A 22800-nucleotide genomic window follows, 5' to 3' on the forward strand; every position below is an offset into this window, starting at 1 on the left:
CATCTTTACAACAGGAATTAATTGGAAAATTTCAAATCAGAAGTTTAAAATGCAGTGCTTAAGAATAGAAGTTTGTCTCTTTTGTTTTTCATACCCATGCCGTCTCTGATTGGTTATGGACTTTCTACCTTCATAAAGACACTTAACCCACAGTACTACTTTGATTGCTGTTGTCACTCAAGCTCTTAGCACCGCATTTCAGGGCTTAGCAATGAAAAAGTGGTGATAACATTGCTGTTTAAGAACCATGCTTTTACTCCAATGGTGTACTACTTGATGAAATCTTTAAGCATTAAAGGCATCGTTTAACAATGTTAAATCTGAGATGCATGGCCCTACGTGTTATCAGTGTCTGTGATATGGTGTAATATTGAAGCGCTAAAAAAAATTGTGCTTCAAAATGATCATGAAGTGCCTCAAAAAAGTAAAAATCTTTGAGTGACCGGTTTTACCATACTAATTTCCCCCAATAGACTGCAGTGTTATAAAAACCGTTACATTAAAGGCATCGTTTAACAATGTTAAATCTGAGATGCACGGCCCTACGTGTTATCAGTGTCTGTGATAGGGTGTAATATTGAAGCCCTATAATAATTGAGCTCTTTGAATGACCGGTTTTACCATACTCATTATCCCCAATAGACTGTAGTGTTATAAGAAAAACGTTAGGAAAACAAAAAAAATGAAATTTTCGATTTCCCATCATAAATATCTTGATAATCAGACAGGCGATCGGCTTGTAAAGGTCATGGGATTCCTGACTGACCAAAAGGTTTATAATTATGATTTCAGCATGGGCTAAATCCAGGATTTTGTTTCAGAATCTTACCTTTTGTACACTGTTATGGCAATCCTTGATGGCGATGTTGTACTGCTTAATGAAGTCTTTGAGCTGCTGTAAGTGCGCTTCTTCTAAAGCTTCAAATTTCTAGGAGACAAAGAGAGAGAGAGAGAGAGAGAGAGAGAGAGAGGAAGAAAAAAAAATTACATCAAAACTTTGATCAATGCAAATGCTGCTCATCTTTTGCTATGGAGACACCATGATTATCATCATTTGAATCATAATTATTTGTTGGAAGGAAAAGTAGAAGGTACTAGACCGAGAGGAAAGCCGAGAACCAACCTGGAGGAGAAAATAAAGACCTGGAAGTGGAATGACACAGTTAGAGTGCTCTAGAATGGCAGATAAGAGAGATGTGTGGAAAAATGTTGCAATCAACCTCCTCCGAGCTGGGAGCAGATACCAGGAAAGATAAATAGATAATAAACCAGTGCAATTAAATTCATCTTATTCTTAAAGCTAAGCACAGTCTTTCACACACAGAAGGCCACAGATCCAAGATCAGACATAGATGTGTCATGGTCTAGTGGGTAAGACATCACACTATAGATCATATGACCAGGGTTTGAATCCCTCACACAGCACTTAGGTCCTTTGGCAAGGCATTAATCTACATTTGCCACTCTCCACCCAGGTGAAGTGAATGAATACCGGTACCTGGTAAGAACGAATTCTATGAATACTAGAGTGCCTCGTTATGTTAACTCAGCTAAACTACAATAAGAAAAAAGCAGTAATATTTGTACTCTCAGGAAAAGAAGAAAAAAAATCCAACTATTATCTTCACGGATAGTCAACCTGTTCGAAACGTCGAGCCACTCCCGCCACCCATCCTCTCCAAGCGCTATAGTTCTCCTTAGAACTATAAGCTAAGAAAGATAACCAACAGTCTTTTTTAAGACTACACCAACAGTCCTTTCAGAACTACACATCCTCAAGAAAGATTACTGAGTCAGAGTCCTTTTCAGAACTCCTCAATCCTCTCTCTCTCTCACATGGTGCATCCACAAGCCTACTGTATATTATCTTCATTTAATAATAATAATTTTGTGAAAAACTTCAAAACGGTTTTAATCTTTCATTATTCAAAAGAGTGCACAATCACACAACTATCTTGTATCAAAGATAAAAGCGAACTTTAGTAGACACTAATTTCAAGACAAGCTTTCTATCGAGTTACAGAAGCTGTCTGGCAATAGACCTCAAAACGATCGCCTTCTTTCGCAGACAAATGATCTCAATCAATTATCCTAGCTTAACAAAATATCATACAAGCACTGTTTTGTTCAGCCCATATTGCAATTGGAAACATTCTTTACAGATCCTTTGTCCCATTCAATAACAAAGTCTCATACATGTAGTTCGTGGTTTGGCACATTAAATAGATTCATAGTCCTAGAAGTTGTGACATGTAGATAAAGCAAAGACTTCTGCACAATTGTTGAAAATCCTGAAAGTGGCACCATTTGAAAGCTTAAAGGGATAGTTGAGTTCTGTTTTCAGACCGCAAATGCCTTCAAAGTGCATGGTTATTGCTCTTATTCTTATCTATGACATTTCTAGTGCCTTTTTAGAACCTAAAATTGCTATGAAGGTAATTTTAGACCCCAAAATGTGTGAAATTTAGCCAATACGATCATACCAATTCAGCTCTACTTTAAAAAAATATCGTTAAATAATTATTTAATTAAAAATAACAATACACTGTACATGGGCCGGCTGGTTGTGCGTAATATAACCAACAAAAAAGCCGAACATCTGCATTGGCTGAAATACGACGTAAAAGGCTATTTCGTTTTTTTTCAACGGCTTTTTCAAACTATCTAAAATTAGTGGTGGTACACAAGTATTAGAAATCGTTATATTTAAGGATATTTCAGCCATCTCTGAACCGATTTTGATCAAACAAAGATGATTTATGTTATTTTAATTGTATGTTCTATCATATTTGACACTCAGTTTTTCATTATCCCACAAAAAAAATTATTTTGTGTAGCGCCCTCTGCAACAGAACTCAACTATCCCTTTAAAAATATGTACATTCTATGAATTTTCCTCCAATAGATTTTTTACTGAATATTTCTATACCAGATACACATACATGCAACTGTCTAGAAAATCTAGCAATAAAAAGAAAATTACATTATGACATTAGAAGAAAAGCTCAATGACTATACTTTTTCAAAACATCCATGGGTTTGATTAGCTTTTATTACAGCAAACTCAGCTTTCTATGGCTATAGATTGTATGGAGTAAAAGATGAAAGCAACGTGAATAGTCGGAGAGAGAAAGTGCTCCAGGCTGACAAATAATTGATACTATCTGCCAGACAAGCTCATGATTTAGCGAACAGTAATATAATCTCTATCAGTCTCCTAGCCTAGGGCTGAAACACAGGAGGCCTGTCCTCATCAGCTCGAGTTTGCCAAATAACCTGCTATTTTAACTATCCCGGTCACAAATTAGCCAGTTAATTTGCGTCTTCATCAACCCGCAATTGCAATTAGTGGGATATTTGGTCGACGTTTCCAAAAAAGCCCGCTATTTAGGAAATAGCGGGCTAATTTACGCCCGTCCGAGCTAGTTTGTGATGAGCGTATCGGTCTGGTGAGGACGCAATTTTGAGCTTCAGGATAATATCCAGAGTCTGAAACTGGCCAGTTATTTGGCAAACTTGAGCTGATGAGGACAGGCCTAGGAATTCGATCTCGATGCTTGTAATATACCCCCAGGTCGAAACAGAAGGTCCCTCGAACATTGGAAAAGCTTGCTTCATCCTCAATATTCACAAATGCTTGTAGAGATTTCCGTGTTGTTATGTTTACACTACCTTGGCAGAGGCTTTGGTTGCAAATATATTTCATTTTCGTTTCATTTTTCTAATAAATGCTGAACTTAAAATTACATGTAGAATAGCATCTGCATTGTCACTATTGTCATCCCTTTGTTACATTACAGGCATCGTTTAACAATGTTAAATCTGAAATGCACGGCCCTACATGTTATCAGTGTTTGTGATATGGTGTAATATTGAAGCCCTATAAAAATTGCGCTCTTTGAGTGACCGGTTTTACCATACTCATTATCCCCAATAGACTGTAGTGTTATAAAAAAAACGTTAGGAAAACAAAAAAATGACATTTCGATTTCCAACCATAAATATCTTGATAATCAGAAAGGCAATTGTCTTGTAAAAGTCATGGGATTCCTGACTGACCTAAAGGTTTATAATTATGATTGCAGCATGAGCTAAATCCAGGATTTTGTTTCAGAATCTGAGGCAATGTTACCGTGTCATTTTAAAAATAAGCTTGAGTTCTGGTAATGATGAAAAATAAATTCTCACAGAATTCAACAAAACTTACACTGAATATTTAAGATTACAAATAAATAACATTTGCCAAGCAAATTTTGGTAGAAAAATAGAAAATGTATAGGGCTGAGTAATGAGCATAGAAAGATAAGGAAATCAAGGTAAGTACTGTACGCCCCACACCATGTGCTTAACACGGGTCATTATGTGCAAATGGGAGTTGTGGTTTTTATTTAAGATCATTTCCATCAAGTTTTTGTGAGGTTGTGTTTATTTTACTGGTTCAAACAATCAATCTACAGCAGGATAAACAATCCAGAATGAATTATTGCCATGTTCTCTCGACATACGATGCCCATACCAGAGCTCAAGAATAGCTGTAATGTAGCTGCAATCTTACTATTTTATTATGTCTCTGCTTACATGGTACTTGTATGAAAATTGGTAATGTGTTTTGCTTTCAGTGACTGGATGCAAATAAAACAATATAGTTAAGACTAATAATTATAATTAGTATCTAAAAATAAAGTCCAAAAAAAATGGTCTTAAGTTGCAGACTTCGATAACAATTATGATTTAGGAAGAATCATTATGAGTAAGCAAATAACTACCGTTGGTGAAGGTGATGGGACAAACGATCACTTCCGAGGCGATCTGGATGTAGCTATCTTTCCAAAGCGAAGCTGAGGAAAGATAGCGTATACATTCTGATCGACGAGGAAGTGATAGTTTGCCATCGCCTGAAACCAAAAGGTGATTATTTGCTTTATATTCCACATCTAAAACAATTTAACTACAAAAAGAAAAGGACGTTTATGCATCTACATAAAAGACACCATGCCCAAATTCACACCAAAAAAGTTAAACAGTAGTTTAAAGGTAATACAAAGTTTTGGGAAATTTTGAAAATTGGGTGGATAGTGATTATTTACAATTTTGTTATATTTGGATGCCCCTGTGGATGTATTATAAGCACTAAAAAATTTATCCCCTGAAACATTTTTACTTTCGAGAAAAATTGAATATAAAAATTTACCGGTGCTCCCGGTAAATGTTGATAAATTTCAAATAGCGCTTACGGCCGTACAATGGTAGCTGCGACCATGAAAATCTCAGAATATGTTGTTGTGATATGTTATTTTCAAACGGGAATAACCGATTGGTCAATTTTAATCAAGAAACATTGTTTTATGGCTTAATTCATATATTGACCTTGAGAGGGAGCTATACAACATAAAGAGTTTATTATTTACAATTTCATAACTTAAGACTCGATTTCAACCGCGACAATGATCACTGAATATTGTTGGATCGCATATGCTTCCAATATGTTTATTTGAACCAAATTCATGACCCCATACCAAAACTTTGTATTACCTTTAACCCAACCCCTTGAGTGTACGGTGCGCGCATGTGTTTGTTTTAATTGCGCTCATTGGTAATGCGCGCTTAATTACGCCTGTTTTAGTGCGCATTTGGATAATCTTCAGTGAAAGTGCGTTGCCCTTTGTAGATAGTAGCTCTATCTTCAGTGAAAGTGCGTTGCACTGTGTAGATAGTAGTACTATCTACACAGTGTAACGAACTTTTTGCTTCTCCTATCAGTAATGGGTGATCTATCTTTCATCACGTGATTTACTTTTGACCAATCGTAGAGCAAGATTCTTAGTATGTGGAATATAATACTAAATATCTCTGGAGTGCTTGTGCCATTGCGAACACCAAAAATGCTTCCAAAGAGGATATTGATCGCACCTGAATACTATGATGTACCTTATAGTTGTGTATTCATAGATTTGCCTGAACCAAAAGGTAATTTGCTTACTGGAAACATGAATAAAGTACCATCTGTGATTCAGATATGTGCATCTTTTTATGTTTACATCACAGGAGGTATGATGGCTCAGTGGTTAGACAGTGGCCTCATAACCGGGAGGTCCCATGTTCAAAACCACCTGATGTGCTAGTGCCCTTTGGTAAGGCATTAATCATCACTACCAAGTCCCTCAGAGAGGACTTAAAGCCGTCAGTCCCCTGGTTGCTTACTTACAAGCAAGCATACATGCTTTCTTAGCAGTCAGGTAAAACAAACGAACATCAACCAAACCTATTTGCTCCATCTACTTTTTTTCTTCATTTAAACTTCCTCCTTGCTAAATTTGTCTTTCATTTTCTATTTTGCACGAGACAAGTGCCATACTGACTTCCTGAGGAGAAACATGCTAAACTTCAAAAAGCATTTAATCGCTTGCTGCAAGAATGCTGGTAAAACCCTTCACTGTCTTTCTACTATATCTTAAGAGGATGCTCCAAAACTGAAGTACATACAAAGTACTTAGCAGCCCTCTTTCATAAAACTCATTAACTATTGCAAGCTCAAACAATCACTGTTGATCACAGTGAACTCATCTATCAGTAACATGTATCAGTTCATTTTAAGTTCAATGTTTTAGCTCTACTGATTAAATGTGTTTGTCTTTAAACATGTACAGGTATATTCACTATGAACATCACAGACAAAGAAAGCGGACAAAATATACAGTTCCTCATCCTACCCTCAACAATTGCTATGGTAGACAAAGGAACATCCCTTCACTGCTATTATGTAAAAATGTGTAGAACAGGTGAATATATTTTGTCCACTTTGTCCACATGTTCATAGTGATTGTTATATACCTCACTTAAGAAATCCAGCCATCTGATTGGTCGAATTGCATTCATAAACTTCAACTGTTCCTGTAAAATTCTCGGTAACCATGCATAAAACATTTCAATATTTTTAATAACCATGGTTATTAAAAAAAGTTGGTCAGCCTCCATGGTTACCCCATAGGTTTACATGTTAAAAAATGGTTTGAGCGATGGAGGATGCCGTATGTGTGCGAAGGATTGGTCGGTAATTTCAATACAATTGAATCTCGATCGATCTTACCGACAATTTTATCTTGCATTGTTGACATGAAGACGAAAATAAACTTCCCAAAACAAAAAAACAACATCTGCCGATAGATCTTGATCTAAGTTCGTGCCAATATGCATTGCAAAAGTAAAAGAGGAGTCCGTATATGGAGCTTTTGCGAAGCATTCATCACACGCGAAGCCGGTTTCAATCCATTTTAATGTATATATTGGAGAAAACTGCCAAGCATGTTACCGGTGCCATAGCCGAGTGGTCTAAGCATTGGTTTTCGGTACACCTCTTGTTGTACGCAAGAGTTCGAATCCCGTCTTCGACTAAAGTGATAAATATTTTTCATTTTTCATTTTTTAGTCTATTTTTTTTCGGCATATAAAAGTATTAATGACTGCTTTAATATTCGAGAAATAGTTGTTTTCATACGCTCTCGGGAAGGTTACAATTGGGCTATTCCCCTCGGCAAGCCTCGGGGAATAGCACAATTCTAACCTTCCCTTGAGCGTAATAAAACAACTATTTCTCTCAAAGCAGTCATTAATACTATACTATGTTTTTACAGAGATGTGAATAAATGAAATAAATTTAGGTGAAATGAAATTATATACTCTTCTGCAAAAAAGTTGCCCTTGTGTCACCTACAATGTATTGCTATTACCTTGGCTTTAGCTTAACTGCTCTACGGCACTGGAAAAAATTGTGGAATTATGACCTTCAAGGTATCCACAGACTAAACCTGGGTTGAGAGCGACAAAAGAGAATTTAAAACATTTGTGTCTCGTGCCTGAGACTTGACCACAAACCATTACATCCGACTCCCAGTAGGTTGCAATGACCATAGCCAATAGGAAGCAAGTCCTTGAATCCTGTGGACTTTCTAGATGAAAGGTTGTCTACTAAATTTCCAAGTTTGGTAGAAGCTAAGGGACATGCTATGATCACCCAACCAATTAACAGTTTTTGTAAGTCCTTGAGTGCTTGCACACACACTAATGACAAAGCTCATCTACTTGGGGCTATTGATACATGTGTCTCAGATTATAAGTCTTTCTGCGCAATGTGTTTTTTCTATCACATTTGAGAAGGTGCGATGGCTCAGTGATCTTGTAAGCAGTAGGTTCCTGTTCAAAACCAAGAAGATGCGCTAGTACCCTTTGGTAGGGCATCAATCCTCATTACAAAGTCCCTCAAAGAGGGTTCAAAGCCATCGGTCTCCTGGTTGCTTACTTACAATCATAACCATGCTGTCTTATCAGTCAGGTAAAACAAACAAACAAACAAACAATGTATTATTATTACCTGACATGTATCTGTCATCTTCTTCTGGAAGTCTTCTCTCAGGTTGCCATACTTGTCAATCAGGTTCTTATACTCCTCCACTACACAAAAACAAAAAACAAGGAGAAATGTTAGAAAACATTAATTGAACCAAAAAAGTTAATTCATCACCTGAAAGATACATTTCTAGATAAATATAGCTCTTACAGATTTTAAAACTGTTCTGAAAATCTTAATTATAGTCTTGAAACCTGGGGGTGTTCACAAAGACTAAGATCGACTTAAGATGGATTTGAACTATGGCAGGCCATCCATGCCACTGGTTGCTCTCACCATTGGTCTCTCAATTATGATCTTCAGATAACATTTTTTTCTTTCAATAATGAACTATAAAATAAGCTAAGTTCTGTAGATTTGTGACCATGATTTGTACAACCCTTGAGAAACAAATGACAGGGATGGTTAGAGAAGGTAGTGGTATGAACGGCCTGCCATAGTTCAATTCCAACTTAAGTCGATCTTAGTCTTTGTGAAACACCCCCGTGGTATTTCTTTTTTTATGGAATTAAATTCAGGAGAAATTACCTGAAACTGATTCTCAATTTGTTCTATCACACAGAAAGGGTTTCGATTTTGAAGTTGTTGTTGTTGTTGTTGTTTATTTGTGTATGTCTGTGTTTGTTGTTTTGTTTCCTTTGGTCATTTTAAAGATATTGTGTATTTACTACAAAAGGCATTTGGCAAAGTGTTCATTTTCTTGAACATGCTGAGGAGATTTGGTTTCATTCTGTGACAATGTTTTCCAACAGTAACAAGGATTCAATTTGGTCTTTAAAAATAGACATAGGAATGAAAATAAATAAGAACCCTGTAAAAATCCCACTGTTTTGTACAGTTAATTTAAGAGCTACCCTGCAAATGTACTTAAGTGCTACTTATCAGTCGATCACATTACCAGGAAATAGCACTTATTTTCATAATGGGATCAAATTATGTAAAGCAATCCATGGCAATGAGGTATTAAATAGCCAACTATTTCCTCATGAATTCGAAGAGACTTAGAGAGAAGTTTGATCGACAGTTTAAGTAGTGAATAAATCCATGTTAATATTACTTAATTATTTTTTTGCAGGGAGCAGAATCAGTTTCAGGTAATTTCTTGTGAGAGAACAGATCAAGATCAAGGCATGAAAAGATGTTTTATTAAGAAGAAGAGAGAGAGGGAGGGAGAGGGGGGAGAGAGAGAGAGAGAGAGAGAGAGAAGAGAGAGAAAGAGATAGATAGAAAGGAGACATACACATATATTTGTGTATATATATATATATATATATATATATATATATATATATATATATATATAGGGAGACAGAGAGACAGAGAGACAGAGAGAACGAGAAGGAGAGAAAGAGAGAGAAAAAGAGAGAGGGGGGAAGAGAGAGAGAGAGAGAGACTACTTAACAGAAAGCTGTGACGGAAAGCAGGTATCACATGACACACAGTAATATGAAAACAACCTGAGGCATCATGCCACGAAAGAGGATACCGAGATAATGAGTTGGTATGGGGTGATACAGGGGGAACTGTTTAGGGGTGTACAAGTTCTTAAATCATCTCTTATCATATGATTTACCTACTTAAAAAGCACTTTTACACACAAAAAAAGGAAGAAATAAGAGTTCAGACCTTGAATAACATTGTAAGGTCAAAGTTCAAATGCCACCCCTCACTTTAATCTTACAATTTGAGTCTTGCTTTATCAATAATAATGGTTGTGGTTTGCTTGGACATTTGCAACAGGCCACAAGAAGCACTCAAATACCGTTATATTCAATTCAGGAATGTCACAACAAAGTTTGCACTTTAGGACTAGCAGATGCTACTTCAGTTCTGATTGCAGAAATAAAGATCATCTTGGAAACAAAGCTGTGTATTTCTATTAGTGTGGTTCTTTTGAAGTCAAGCACTTTGTTTTTATTGGCATTCTGCCCTCTGTTGTTTGAAAGTAGATATGTTTAGGTACTTCCCCCTACACGGTTCCCCTATGATCACCCCATATCAACTCATTATCATTCATATCCTCTTTCATGGCATCATGCCTTGGGTTGTTTTCATATTACATCTACATTTCGTCTGCTACTTGCTCTCCCTCTCTGCTCTCTCCTAAGTAGTCTGTTATACTTTCTTTGGATTCCCTTCCTTCCTTTCCTGCACGCTTTCTTTCTCCTCCATTTACATGTACCGGTATCTGTATAAATCTCCCTGTTTACATTGTTTATAATCTCTCCTCTCCCCCCCCCCCCCCCCCCCCCATCTCTCTCTCTCTATCTCTCTCTCCCTCTCTCTCTCTCTCTCTCACTCACTCCCCTCACTCCCTCCCTCCATCTCTCTCTGTCTCTCCTTCCCTTTCTCTCTCTCTCTCTCTCTCTCTCTCTTTCTCTTTCTCTCTTTCTCTTTTTCTCTCTTTCTCCCTCTCTCTCTCTCTTTGTCTCTTCTTTTCTCCTTCACTGTCTCTTCTTAATAATACACCTTATCATGCCTTAATTTTGATCTGTCCCTCCTCCTCCCCCCCCCCCCCTCCCCCCACCACATCCCTCCCCTCTCTTTTCCTACATTCTCACATGTTTTCTTATACTTGGTTTCTGCTTTCTCCAGCTCCTTTCCAGTGATGCCTTCCCTCTTTAACTTCTCAAACTCGATGCATCTTGTGTTGTAAAGTTCCTTGGCCTGTAAGGAGGAAGACAGATAGAGAAAATAATTGACCTATCTGACATCATTGGTGTTACTATGTTGGACTAAAGATGTGATCCAACCAATCAAAATAACCCATATATATATATTAGTATCAAACACGTAGGTTGCATTAAAGAAATCTGATGCACTTAATTGAAAAGAGAAATGGTGGAAGTTTCATCTTTACAAAAATAAGTACAACCCTAAATTCAATAATAAATATTTCCCTAAATGTTGTTAAATAATTTGCTGATAAAGTTGGACGACTCTTTGACGACAGAGGTGAGAGCATGATTATTTCCGGTCTCCTACTATAAGGAAAACGATGTCAACCATCCCCCCCCCCTTCTATCTTCTTTCTTCTCCCTTTTCCTCATTCGAAGTTGAGGAACTATAATGAAAACAATTCTTGATCTTCCTCTATTTAATTATGGACGTTTTGTAGTACCAATATACACATACAAGTACTATCTTTATAATGTCTTAAGAAGCAATGATTAATAAAAAAATCATTGATCTGTTTTATTAATCACTTATACTAGTATAAAATCAAGGGTGATATCAATCAAGAGCCATGTATTCTCTGAAAAAGATGCTGTACACTTTTTTGGGGGAATACTTTTATTCAAACATTCAAACATATTTATTTGCTATTTTTACAGAGGCTATACAATTACCGTGGCAACAAGGTCTGTTGTCCTTTGAATATTTGTGACCGTATCAGCTGTGCCTTGAACTTCAATCTTGACCTGTATGGCAAGGAGGAAAAAGAAAGAGAGAAATTATTATATCATTCAATTCATATAAGTTGAGAAGTCATGAAATTTAAGTAAACCTTGACAAATTTTGGTCAGATTAAAAAACCTACTCCGGAAGAAGCAGAAAGTCAGAGAAGTAGACTGGTGAAATTTTGAATGAAATCCGACAAAAACTGAGGAAGTTATGAATTTTTGAAAGTTGCAATCACTAAAGGTATGGGCTCTTTCAAGTGGCCAAATCTTTAATATCTCTGTGATTTAGTGGCGGACAAATTTCACATTTGTTCCAACACGAAACAATGAATAAAATTTTAATTTCTTCAAAAATGTATGACTTGGGATGGTCTTTTTTTTTTTAAAGAGGACCTGTAATAATATACTCTCAATAATAAATGTTGAGTAGTGCCCCAAGGGTGAAGGCACTTGGGAGAAATACAAATATTAGTGACATTTTTTAACACGACAAGGGGAGAGTTGAATGGCTCTACATCACAATCCACTGACAAAATTGCCAATTTGAGATTTCACATAGCTGTAGTGATCTCAGAATTCAAACATTCATAACTTTCTTATTATTGGTTCGATTTATTTCAAACTTTCACCATTCTGTTTTCCTAATTGTTCTGCTTTCACTCAAATTAACTAAGTACAAGGGTTGGATGGACTCATCCAGGAACGACAAATAATGATTTTACCAGTTATTGATATTATTTTTGATTGATTTGATTTTATTTCTGCATTTTTTCCATATATAATATTACTGAATAACAAAGAACATATAAATGTAAGGTATAATACAACATAAACAAACAATAATTTCTTCATGTCAAAATGTTTTTTTAAATAATATATGTACATATGATAACGAAACTTAATATTTCCATAACATATAATCATAAATTTAAAGTATTATCCAAACTTTTCTATTGGAAAAGTGCAGGAGACCGCAATCATAAGCAAAGCTTGACAAGGATGGCGGCCTCAAAAAAAACAAAAAACAAAACAAAAACAAAAACAAAAAAACAAAAAACAAAATATTAAAGTAAACCTTAAAATGAAAGTGTTCAGATGATCTTTGTGTATGAGTTTGTGAGTGTGTTATGATACTTTCCAATTTCCCCTGACCTCCTTTTTCAAAATTTGTATCTTTAACCCATTCCGCTTGCTCTATTCTAAACAGTAAATAATCATTATAACGGTTCCAATGTCATAATCTGTATTTATTCTGTTGAAAAACGCCCCCTACTACAGTTTCAACATCAATACTTGGGATGTACTTTAAACAAACAGCCATAAACACTGTTCATTCAAATAATAGATACCGGTAATAGTTTCACCAGCTATGGATACTATCACTGTTTCCTCTTTCCATTGAAACTTTACCTTGAAACTAAATCCATATCATATTTCAGATGTACTTTTTAACAGATGTTATATGAAAAATGAACTCATAGTATACTCCATTCTCTACTGAGAACATTAACCTTTCAATACTTTTGAGAAAACCCCTTAAAGACCTACCAAGTTTAAGTTTATAATGTAAAATGCATAGAGAACTAAATTTGTACTTATTAGGCGCTATACAAATGTAGCGTTATTATATAATAAAACTATGAGGAGCAAATCCGGCAGACACATATACATGTATATACAATTATTGTGCACATACATGTATGTTTTTTTGCTTTTCAGTGGATGCAATTTCCAGCACAAATTTGTTTGCTTTAATACATACATGTACATGAACATGCTTACATACATGTAGATGTAAACGAACATGCTTTTCCTGCTTGAAGCAGGAAAAAAACAATATTAACTTATATATACCCCCATGCCTCATCATACACTGGTAATCACCAAATGTGTGAACACGACGATTAATTCAGGAGTTGAAAAATTGTCACCTATGGGCCTCTACGGAAGCTGTGAATCTTTGATGTTATGATTGCACCCAAGATCTGTGTTAGCATTCTGGTATGCAATATGGAGTGTGAGGAAGGGAACTACATGTACATGTAAATGTAGCTTAGTGGTTGGAGTAGTGTGGTCTCAGAAGCAGAAGGTCCCCGGTTCAAAAGCATTTAATGTACATGTACTAGAGCCCTTTGCTAAGTAAAATTTTTTTAAAATGTTTCTTTATTACTCAAAATTCGCAATACTTGAGGGGCCATCTGTTAGCTCATTGGTAGAGCTGTGGGCTTAAACCTTGCAGGTCTCAGGTTCAAAACCCAAGGGGGATAGTACCTTTTGCTATATTAAGAAATCCATGAATAGAATTTAAAGTGATAGGTCCCCTTGTAGTTAATGACAGTATTATATGTCTGTCTTATTGGCAGACAGGTACAAAAAAAACTATTTTGACATCTTAATATCAAGTAACTCTCTTCCATTCATACTGTGTGAGAAACTATATTTTATTTACTGGTAGTTGTTGCTTTCAAAATATATGATCAGGAGATCAAATTATGGATTATAGAAGTGTTACACGTAACAGAGGGGAAGGCAGCAAAAAAATTACATGGGAACGGTGGGCAATTTAGCCGTTGAAAGCTTAAAAAGTGCTCTGGTAAATCAAAAAAGTGCTCTGGTAACAAAATAAAATGAAATACTTTAATGTCGCAGTGAGAAACCTGCACTTATACAACACAAAATCCTAAAAAGAGCTCCAGCGAACAAGTGTTTTTTTAATGGGGGGGGGGACGACTTTTGTGTTAACATATAAAGTGTACAACTCAGCTAGAAAGTCATGTTGTAAGGAACGCATTATCATGTCATACACAAATGTCAAATCCATTATTCAATTTGACGTCGCATATTGAGTGCAGCTAAAACCTAGCTCGGAAGATGATGTGCTAGTGCAACGCTGTACATCACATTTGGATGAGCGCATAAGCATGTTGCACATGCTTTTTGCTTGCTCTCCAAAAGAGCTCTTATTTGCCTGTATTTACTTTGTATATCAATTTGTGTTGTTACCAGTAATTTATATAAATCAAAACTGAAAACTCACTTGTTCATATAGTATGTATAGCACAGCATTTACGAGCTCTTGCAGCGCAATAGAATAGATCCACATAGTTATTGCGCTTTACAAATGAATATTATTATTATTATTATGTAGAATGCTCACATCATGACGTACAGTACATCATTTTTCTTTAAAACATTCAGGGATGGGTTTTTTCTTAGATGCTTGAAGTCAAACGAATAAAAACATCCACTGCCAAGACATGGAGTGGTATCTGAAAGCAATGTTACCGGTATATTTCATGTTAAAAAAATATGAGAATCGTCAAAACAGATCAAAAATTAGGACAAGCCATTGGTCAATATTTTCGCTAGGATGGCTGTGTTCGAGTAAAGTTAAAAGAGACATCTGCACAAGTGCTATTTAAAGGGTAAATGTGTTCAGTTTGTTGAGACAATTAACGTTGTTTTCCCTGACATGAAAGAATTAGCACTTGACCAAGCCACCTCGGTCTACTCACAGTCTTGTGTTTCTTGTGCTGCTCGTCGCCATATTTCTGTATATCTTTGACGATATCCTGGAGTTTCTGAACAAGTTTCTGATGTGAGGCGGCAAGTTTGTCAGTGGCAGCCTTGAGCACCGTCCAGAAGGGAGCAAATGTTCTGTTCGGAGAAAGAAATGTGAAATTAGTAACTTAGACTAGACGATTACATGTACAAAATATAGGACATTTACCAATACAATCAAATTGTTGGATACCCACCACACCCATAGCCCTGATATTTCTACTAAAAAAAAAAAAATCTAAGGATAAACAGTGAAAACGTTGCATCTTTACAATGCTTGGAAAGGTATTCTTTACTTTACAAATTTTGGGGCAAATTAAATAGGTGCATAAATTAGTGCTGTAACATCACGGATATCTCCAATTCCGTTTAACCGCCTGTCAAAACCGGACGGTTTTCGGTTAAACGATTTATTTAAAAAATAAAAAAATAAAAAAAAAATCTTCTTTTTTTTTTTTTTTTTTTTTGGCCGTGTGAAAAAGCAGGAAGGTGATTTAACTGAAGGCGCCGATTTGTGCTTGTGAACTAGTCACAAATAATAGTAACAATGTCGTTTTAGAATAATGTGTAAGATCATTAAAGTAAATTAAAAACAGTAGAGGACCTAGGATAGAACCTTGTGGTACACCATGTGTTAAACTTGGATGAATATATATTGAGATCTATTACAAATATTACTTTCAAACCAAGATGACAGACAAATTGGAGTGTTGTTCTAGTTTCCAAGTGGTAAGTCATCACACCGACTACTGAGCTGGGAGACATTGTCAGGCATAGTGCCAGGTGGAGGGGCATAAATTGAAACTTTAAAAAAAAAAATAATAAATAAAATAAAAAAATAAATAAAAATAAAAAAATTATAAAAAATTATAAAAAATATAAAAAAAAACGGGAAAACGAAACCGTCCAATTGAAAACGGAATCCGCCATGGGCGGTCGGATACCGGACGGTTAAACGGTTGACTACAGCACTAGCATAAATATTCTACTGTAAATATCCTACTGCATCTTTAGTACATGCTCGTAAAATTTTTCTTTGCATTTTGGGGAAGTAAAATTGGCATTAACATGAAAGTAAGGTACATGTACGTGCACAGAGTATTTGTTTTAAGTCTGTTACATGTGTGTGCAGTGCACCATGCACAAACATGAGCGTAAGTACAGCAAACAAGAGCAGTATTAAAAACAACATTGTGACATTACCATTTTTTATTGTCAGGCACATGCAAAGATCCAAGTAATTAAATTCAAGAAAAGGGAATATATTAAAGACTTCTACTTTCCTATGTAATCTATTTTTAATTGTATCATCACAGTATAACTTTTCTGTCCTCACAGATCCTTTCAAACTTCTTCCCTAAAAGCATTTTGTGCTACACGTAACATACTTTGCATGTACTGTACATGTACCTTTCCAGACATTCTACTAAAATTCATCTTGGGTAATTGCTTATAAATTATCAATGTTACAAGCATAGCATCATTCATCCCCTTAATATCAGTCGGAGTGCTGTGTAATGGAAATCCATCAAGAACATTAATTATGGACACGATGTAAATTAATTATGAGCATATCCCATAATCCATGCCCACATTCATTCCACTGCCTCTGAATGCTGTCTGTATACATTAGGCCTGTCCTCATCAGCTCCAGATTGTGAAATATCCCGCTATTTTCAGACTCGGGCTATTATCCTGATGCTTGAACTCGCGTCTTCACAAGACCGATACGCTCATCACGAACTAGCTCGAAAAGTAATCTCAAGATTGAAGCATGCGCACTTCAGAGACCGGCTGTACAACCAGCGAGCGGATTTCAAATTTTACCCGCGCTGTAAAACGTACACAAGTACCGGCTGTGAGCTGTGCATGCATGCAGCACAGGTTAGAGCATGTGCTACAAGCTAGTTTATTCACACACATGGCAAACAGGAAATCGTTGTGCATGATGGGATCGGGACATTTGACTCCGTACTTCGGTCTGATGAAGTTGGGCGCAAACAATCCCGCTATTTGGGAAATAGCGGGATATTTTGCAAACTAGACCAAGATATCTTGGGATATTATCCCGACCAAATATCCCGCTAATTTGCTACTTCGGGCTGATAATGACGCAAATTAGCTGGATAATTTGCGATCGGGATAGTTCAAATAGCGGGATAGTTCAAATAGCGGGATATTTGGCAATCTCGAGCTGATGAGGACAGGCCTATTGTGATAGAATATGGTTGCTTCCTTGTGGTTTTTAATCAGGATATTGTTGTTGGGGGTTTATAAAAGGATATTAACCATCAAAATTCCATGAACATGGTGGTTTGTTATCACTGAAAGAATATACATAATTAGTGCAGGAATTAGCCACTAAATTCCCACAATTTCCTTTCTTTGAATTTTTTGCAGTATTGAAAACGAAAGGATTTTTATCTTTGTTGCCTTGTGGTCCATTTAATATCGGACTCGATCAAACAACAGCATCGTACATGTACAATGTAAATGTATGTACTACAAACCCACAGTACCATAAACATAAACCCAATGAAGACAGGGATTTTTAAGGATTAACATGATCAGCTAACGTTCAAATTGGCAACAATTTTTTTTTTTCTTTCACTGTTACTTTGTCCCATGAAAAAAGTCACATATCTGCATGGTACATGAATATAGGAGGAAAATTGTGTTTCTTTTTCTTTTATAAACATACGCAAGAAAGGAAATTTTAAAACTATACGTCGACACAAATATACACAGATAACCCCTTTTGACATTCTACTGAACTACATACAATGTATGTACATCTTGTTTTAATATATCACTTTACAACAGGATATGACTTATTTACAGCCCTTAATTACAGGTGAAGTTTTCTGTCTTCTGGGAAACTGAAGAATGTCTCATTAATCAAACCATAGAAAGAGTGGAGAGAGCTGTTAGGATTTGCCATTACAGCTGCACTCAGCTAAACAAGTCTGAATACATGTACCCCCACTCATCCATCACGAAAGGGGACAATATTGACTCACTTAAACACACCAAATTCCTCAAATGAGGTTTAAAATTAAAGGGATCGTTTAACAATGTTAAATCTGAGATGCACGGCCCTAGGTGTTATCAGTGTCTATGATATGGTGTTATATTGAAGCCCTAAAAAAATTGCGCTTCAAAATGGTCAAGACGGGCCTCAAAAAAGTAAAAACCTTTGAGTGACCGGTTACACCATACTTGTTTTTCCCAATAGACTGTACTGTTATGAAAACCGTTTGGCAAACGCAAAATTTGATTTCGATTTTCAATCATAAATATCTTGATAATCAGACAGGTGATCGGCTTGTAAAAGTCATGGAGTTCCTGACTGACCTAAATGTTTATAATTATCATTGCAGCATGAGCTAAATCAAGGATTTTTTTAAAGGATCTAAGACAAAGTTAATACCGGATCCCTTTAAACCAACGTCAACAAATCATGACGGCTCTGATAAATGTTTCCAAATATTTTGATAGAAGTACTCACAATCATGTCAATACATTAAAAGTTTCACTGGAGTTTGATACTACATTTAAAGGGAAATTCGTGATCGACAACGCAAATCTCAAGTTCTTGAAGGAAAACTGAATTTCTGAGAGAATTGTTTATTATGCAGTAGGTGACCGGTGAAATGTAAACAAACCAATGAAGGCTAGCTAGGAATCAAATCCAATGAAAAACCAAATACACATTTGCAAAAATTTGACAAGTGTGCTACTGGTCAATCAGCAGTCAGGATGACCAGCTCCATTTCCTTGTTCAGTTGAACCTTGATAAAACAAACTACTTGGGTGAACATGAGGTGCGTCTTCATCATCTCGAGATTGCCAAATAGCCCACTATTTCTGATTTGGGAAATAATCCCGAAGTTACCAATCACGTCTTCATCAGCTCGAGGTTCGACCTCGAAACTTGAAACTCGACCTTGAGAAATAAACTCAAGATATTTTGCTCAGCGTTAGCACATAGTGCGAGTCTTCGGTCTGGTGAAGACGCACAGGACAAATAGCTGGATATTTTGCCAAATAGTGGGATATTTTGCAAACTATCCCAAGATATCTTGGGATGATAATCCCGACCAAATATCCCGCTAATTGCTACTTCGGTCTGATGAAGACGCAAATTAGCTGGATAGTTTGCGATCGTGATAGTTCAAATAGCTGGATATTTGGCAATCTCGAGATAATGACGACAGGCCTAAAGATACCACTTTCATTGAAACCTTGTTAAAATTTTATCTAGAATATGAAACAATAGAGTAGGTACACAAAAGTGGAACTGGAAAAAATAACAATTTCATAAAGACCAGCTGTTCAGTGTTCAGTGTTATAACAAAATTCTACTAAATATGCTATACCCTTTTCTTTTTCTTTGTATGTCACTTCTTTTGTCTGTAACATTCAGTAAAATTTTGGTTTGATTCAGATTATTCTGTGTGCATTTCATCATCATTTTCTGTCAATATAAGAACTCGGGAATAATGATACTAAAAGGTCACCTAATTGTTTTTACTGCATGTGGTTTAACACCTCTGTAAACACACCTCGTGGTTTTTAAAGAGAAGGTTGAGTTCTGGGAAGAGGTGAAAAATAATTTGTGAGAATTACTCATTCTTATTATGCAAGTGTGGAAGAACATCAGTTAAGACATGTTCCCTGAAAAGCATGGCTCTTCAAATGCCTTCATATTCTAAATATGCATGTAACATCGTAAAAATCGGGGGGGGGGGGGGGGCCGGCTTTTTACACCACGTGTTCGTGTAGTCCCATATACATCTTTCTGTGCAAGTGTTTGTAACTTTACCAAGACTTGGCCAAATTTCTTATCATTTTGTTGATTCCAGAACCTTGTAATACACACAAATTCTTGTACATGTACATGTATGCTAGATGATCAACCTTTTCTGGTCGGTTCCACACCATTTCTTTCACAATGCAATCGCAAGACAAGAACTCAACTTCATCTTTAAGCACTAAAAACACTTCCAAAATAACCCGATATCTAGCCGAGGAGGAGGAGTAATGAACTAATTATCTGTCTTTTTGGAGCTAGAAGGGCATTAACTCATTTACTCTGACAAAAAAGTTAGTGCTCTTCTGATTCTGAACAGACATAATAATCATATAATTAGAAGAAAACTTTACAACGCTCTACTTTAATTAAACCAAGGCGGGGAAGAGCTTATCATGTCTGACAAATAAATTTGGGAACGGAGCAGACGCTGCATCATTAAGTGGCTCGTAATAAACGAAGATCGTAAACATTAGACAACAGCCGACGAGTTAACCGCTGCGCACACTTACCCGAGCTGCGAACAATTACTGGTGGACTTGGCCAATTTGCTGACGCTCTTGTGGTAGGTATCCTCGATCAGAGACCTGGAGGAAGGGAAAGAAACGAGAATACGATCAATTAGCCACATCAACTCTGTCAGGGTTAATGATAATGGAATATTAATTTGTTTTACAGGACACAGTGTGAGGGACATGGATATGTAGTCAATTCAGAAAAGAAGTGTTGGTTACTCTTTCAAATTCATGTATTAAGGGGGGAAAATACATGGGGGCTCGGGGCAAATTCGCCCCCGAAATGCCAAAAGAGCCCCTAAAAGTCATAAAAGAGCCCCATTTTTTTTTTTGCATAGAGTTCAATGCAAAACAATTCAAAATTCAAAAGTATTATTTTCATGCAAGCCACCGAAATATTTAAATAGTTTTTTTCCCTGCATGTACATGTACATGTAACAAGAAGCAGATCTTCACAGATCTAATGCGAAAGAATCTCCAGAGACTTCTGAAGCATATTTTTAATATGTCCTGTCCTCTTCAAATCTCTCTCTCTCTCTTTCTCTCTCTCTTTCTTTCTCTCCATCTTTCTACATCCATCTCTCTGTCCCTCTGCTTTTCTCTCACGTTCTACCCCTCCCCAACCCCTCTTTGTCCCTCTGCTTCTTTGGGAATCCCCCCCCCCCCCCCTCCCCCTTATTGCTGCATACTGTACAAAGTATATGCAGCCGCAATTCTCAGACTTCTTCAAAACGGGCATAATATTCCTACAAATACACAATTTGCTGACAAGAAAGCTTGGGAACATTCTTGAACATGTGTACTAAAGAAATAGCACTTGGGTTTCAAAAAGGGCGCATGGTGTTCGTACCGCCCCCCCCCCCCCCACCAAAAAAAAAACTGCCAGTGTTATCAAGGGGGTACAGATATAGAATTGACTACTGTCTTGCAGAAATAGGCCACTAAACCCGTCCCTGGTTTCCGCTCTTCTTCTAGTTTGATCTGATATCTACATCTAACGACATCCTGAGACTGAGGAAATTGCCTTGTGTTTATTGCTCAACAGAGTTCCACCAAGTCTGTGGTTAGAGGAAGTGGAGGAGGTGGAAGAGGAAGATGGCTACCCGTGATAAGATAATTATAGGTCAAGAGTAAGGGGTGGTGAAGGACTTGTCACTGAGGTGGTCACTGGACCAAGTTGAAATTTGTTGCATGTTCAAAGAAGAAATTTAAGTAAATACACTTTTTTAGAGAGAAAGGAGGTTGTCACTGGACCGAGTTGAAATCTGTTCTATTTTTTTTTTTAATGTCAAAGGGAATATACTTTTGTTGAGAAGAAGGAGGTGATCGGTCGATCGGTCGACCAGTCTTAAATCCATTCCATGTTTCATGAAAACATTTCAGAGTGAAAATACTTTCTGGAAAGAAAGGAGGTGGTCATTGGACTAAGCTGAAATCTGGCCCATGTTCAAAGAAAATGTTGACATGAATTTACAACCAAACACAAAGTGGTTTCCCATGTCACGTGCAAATAAGCCACCAGTATTTTTCAAGGAGTGTATATCTGGACTCCTTGACCGAGCATCTCACCATTTCCCTTCATCATCCCTGTTCTGCTCTATATCTTTATGTCAGTATCAGATATCGTTACGACTTGTGTCATGTGACCCAGATCTATCAGGTGACCTATTACACGCACCACTGTTTCCTCTGTGCATGGATCGATAGCAAAGATAAATGACACACTTGATCCTCCTCTCTCTCTCTCTCTATCTCTCTCTCTCTCTCTCTCTCTCTCTCTCTGATATTTACATGTATAATAAATAAAGTATGTTTTATGTTTCCAGCAACGTAAATAATTGGTCCTTAGATGATTTGTTCCATTTTTACCCAGTCCTTGCTCATCAAAATCAATGACACAATTCCTACATCCATTTCTATCAAATTTTTCACCTTGTTTCAACAACAAAATCTTCTTCTTATCCTACAGGTGTACCTTTTCACGACATGAAAGGTCAAATAGATGAGATACAAATATTGTCTGCTGATCGAGAGCCATAAATGAATTTTACTCATATCCCTTTGAGTTTAACACCCCCTCTCACTCAAGACTGAATATTTATA

The 22800-nt window shown here is 36.6% G+C and overlaps 1 protein-coding gene across 13 annotated transcripts in view; it reads right to left on the reverse strand.

Annotated features, from left to right (window-relative positions):
- Positions 1–22800, reverse strand: part of LOC100893850 (F-BAR domain only protein 2) — a 101961-nt gene that overhangs the window by 50656 nt on the left and 28505 nt on the right. For all 13 annotated transcript variants that reach the window (XM_030996415.1, XM_030996411.1, XM_030996410.1 and 10 more), the window contains exons 3-8: positions 20695–20769; positions 15324–15465; positions 11755–11826; positions 10966–11071; positions 8369–8448; positions 830–928 (exon numbers count right to left, since the gene is read on the reverse strand). In XM_030996415.1, coding sequence (XP_030852275.1) covers positions 830–928; positions 8369–8448; positions 10966–11071; positions 11755–11826; positions 15324–15465; positions 20695–20769 — 574 coding nt within the window. The remainder of the gene's footprint in view (positions 1–829; positions 929–8368; positions 8449–10965; positions 11072–11754; positions 11827–15323; positions 15466–20694; positions 20770–22800) is intronic.

Source organism: Strongylocentrotus purpuratus, unplaced genomic scaffold (genome assembly GCF_000002235.5).
Source record: "Strongylocentrotus purpuratus isolate Spur 01 unplaced genomic scaffold, Spur_5.0 spur5_scaffold_3, whole genome shotgun sequence".
NCBI classification, from domain to species: domain Eukaryota; kingdom Metazoa; phylum Echinodermata; class Echinoidea; order Camarodonta; family Strongylocentrotidae; genus Strongylocentrotus; species Strongylocentrotus purpuratus.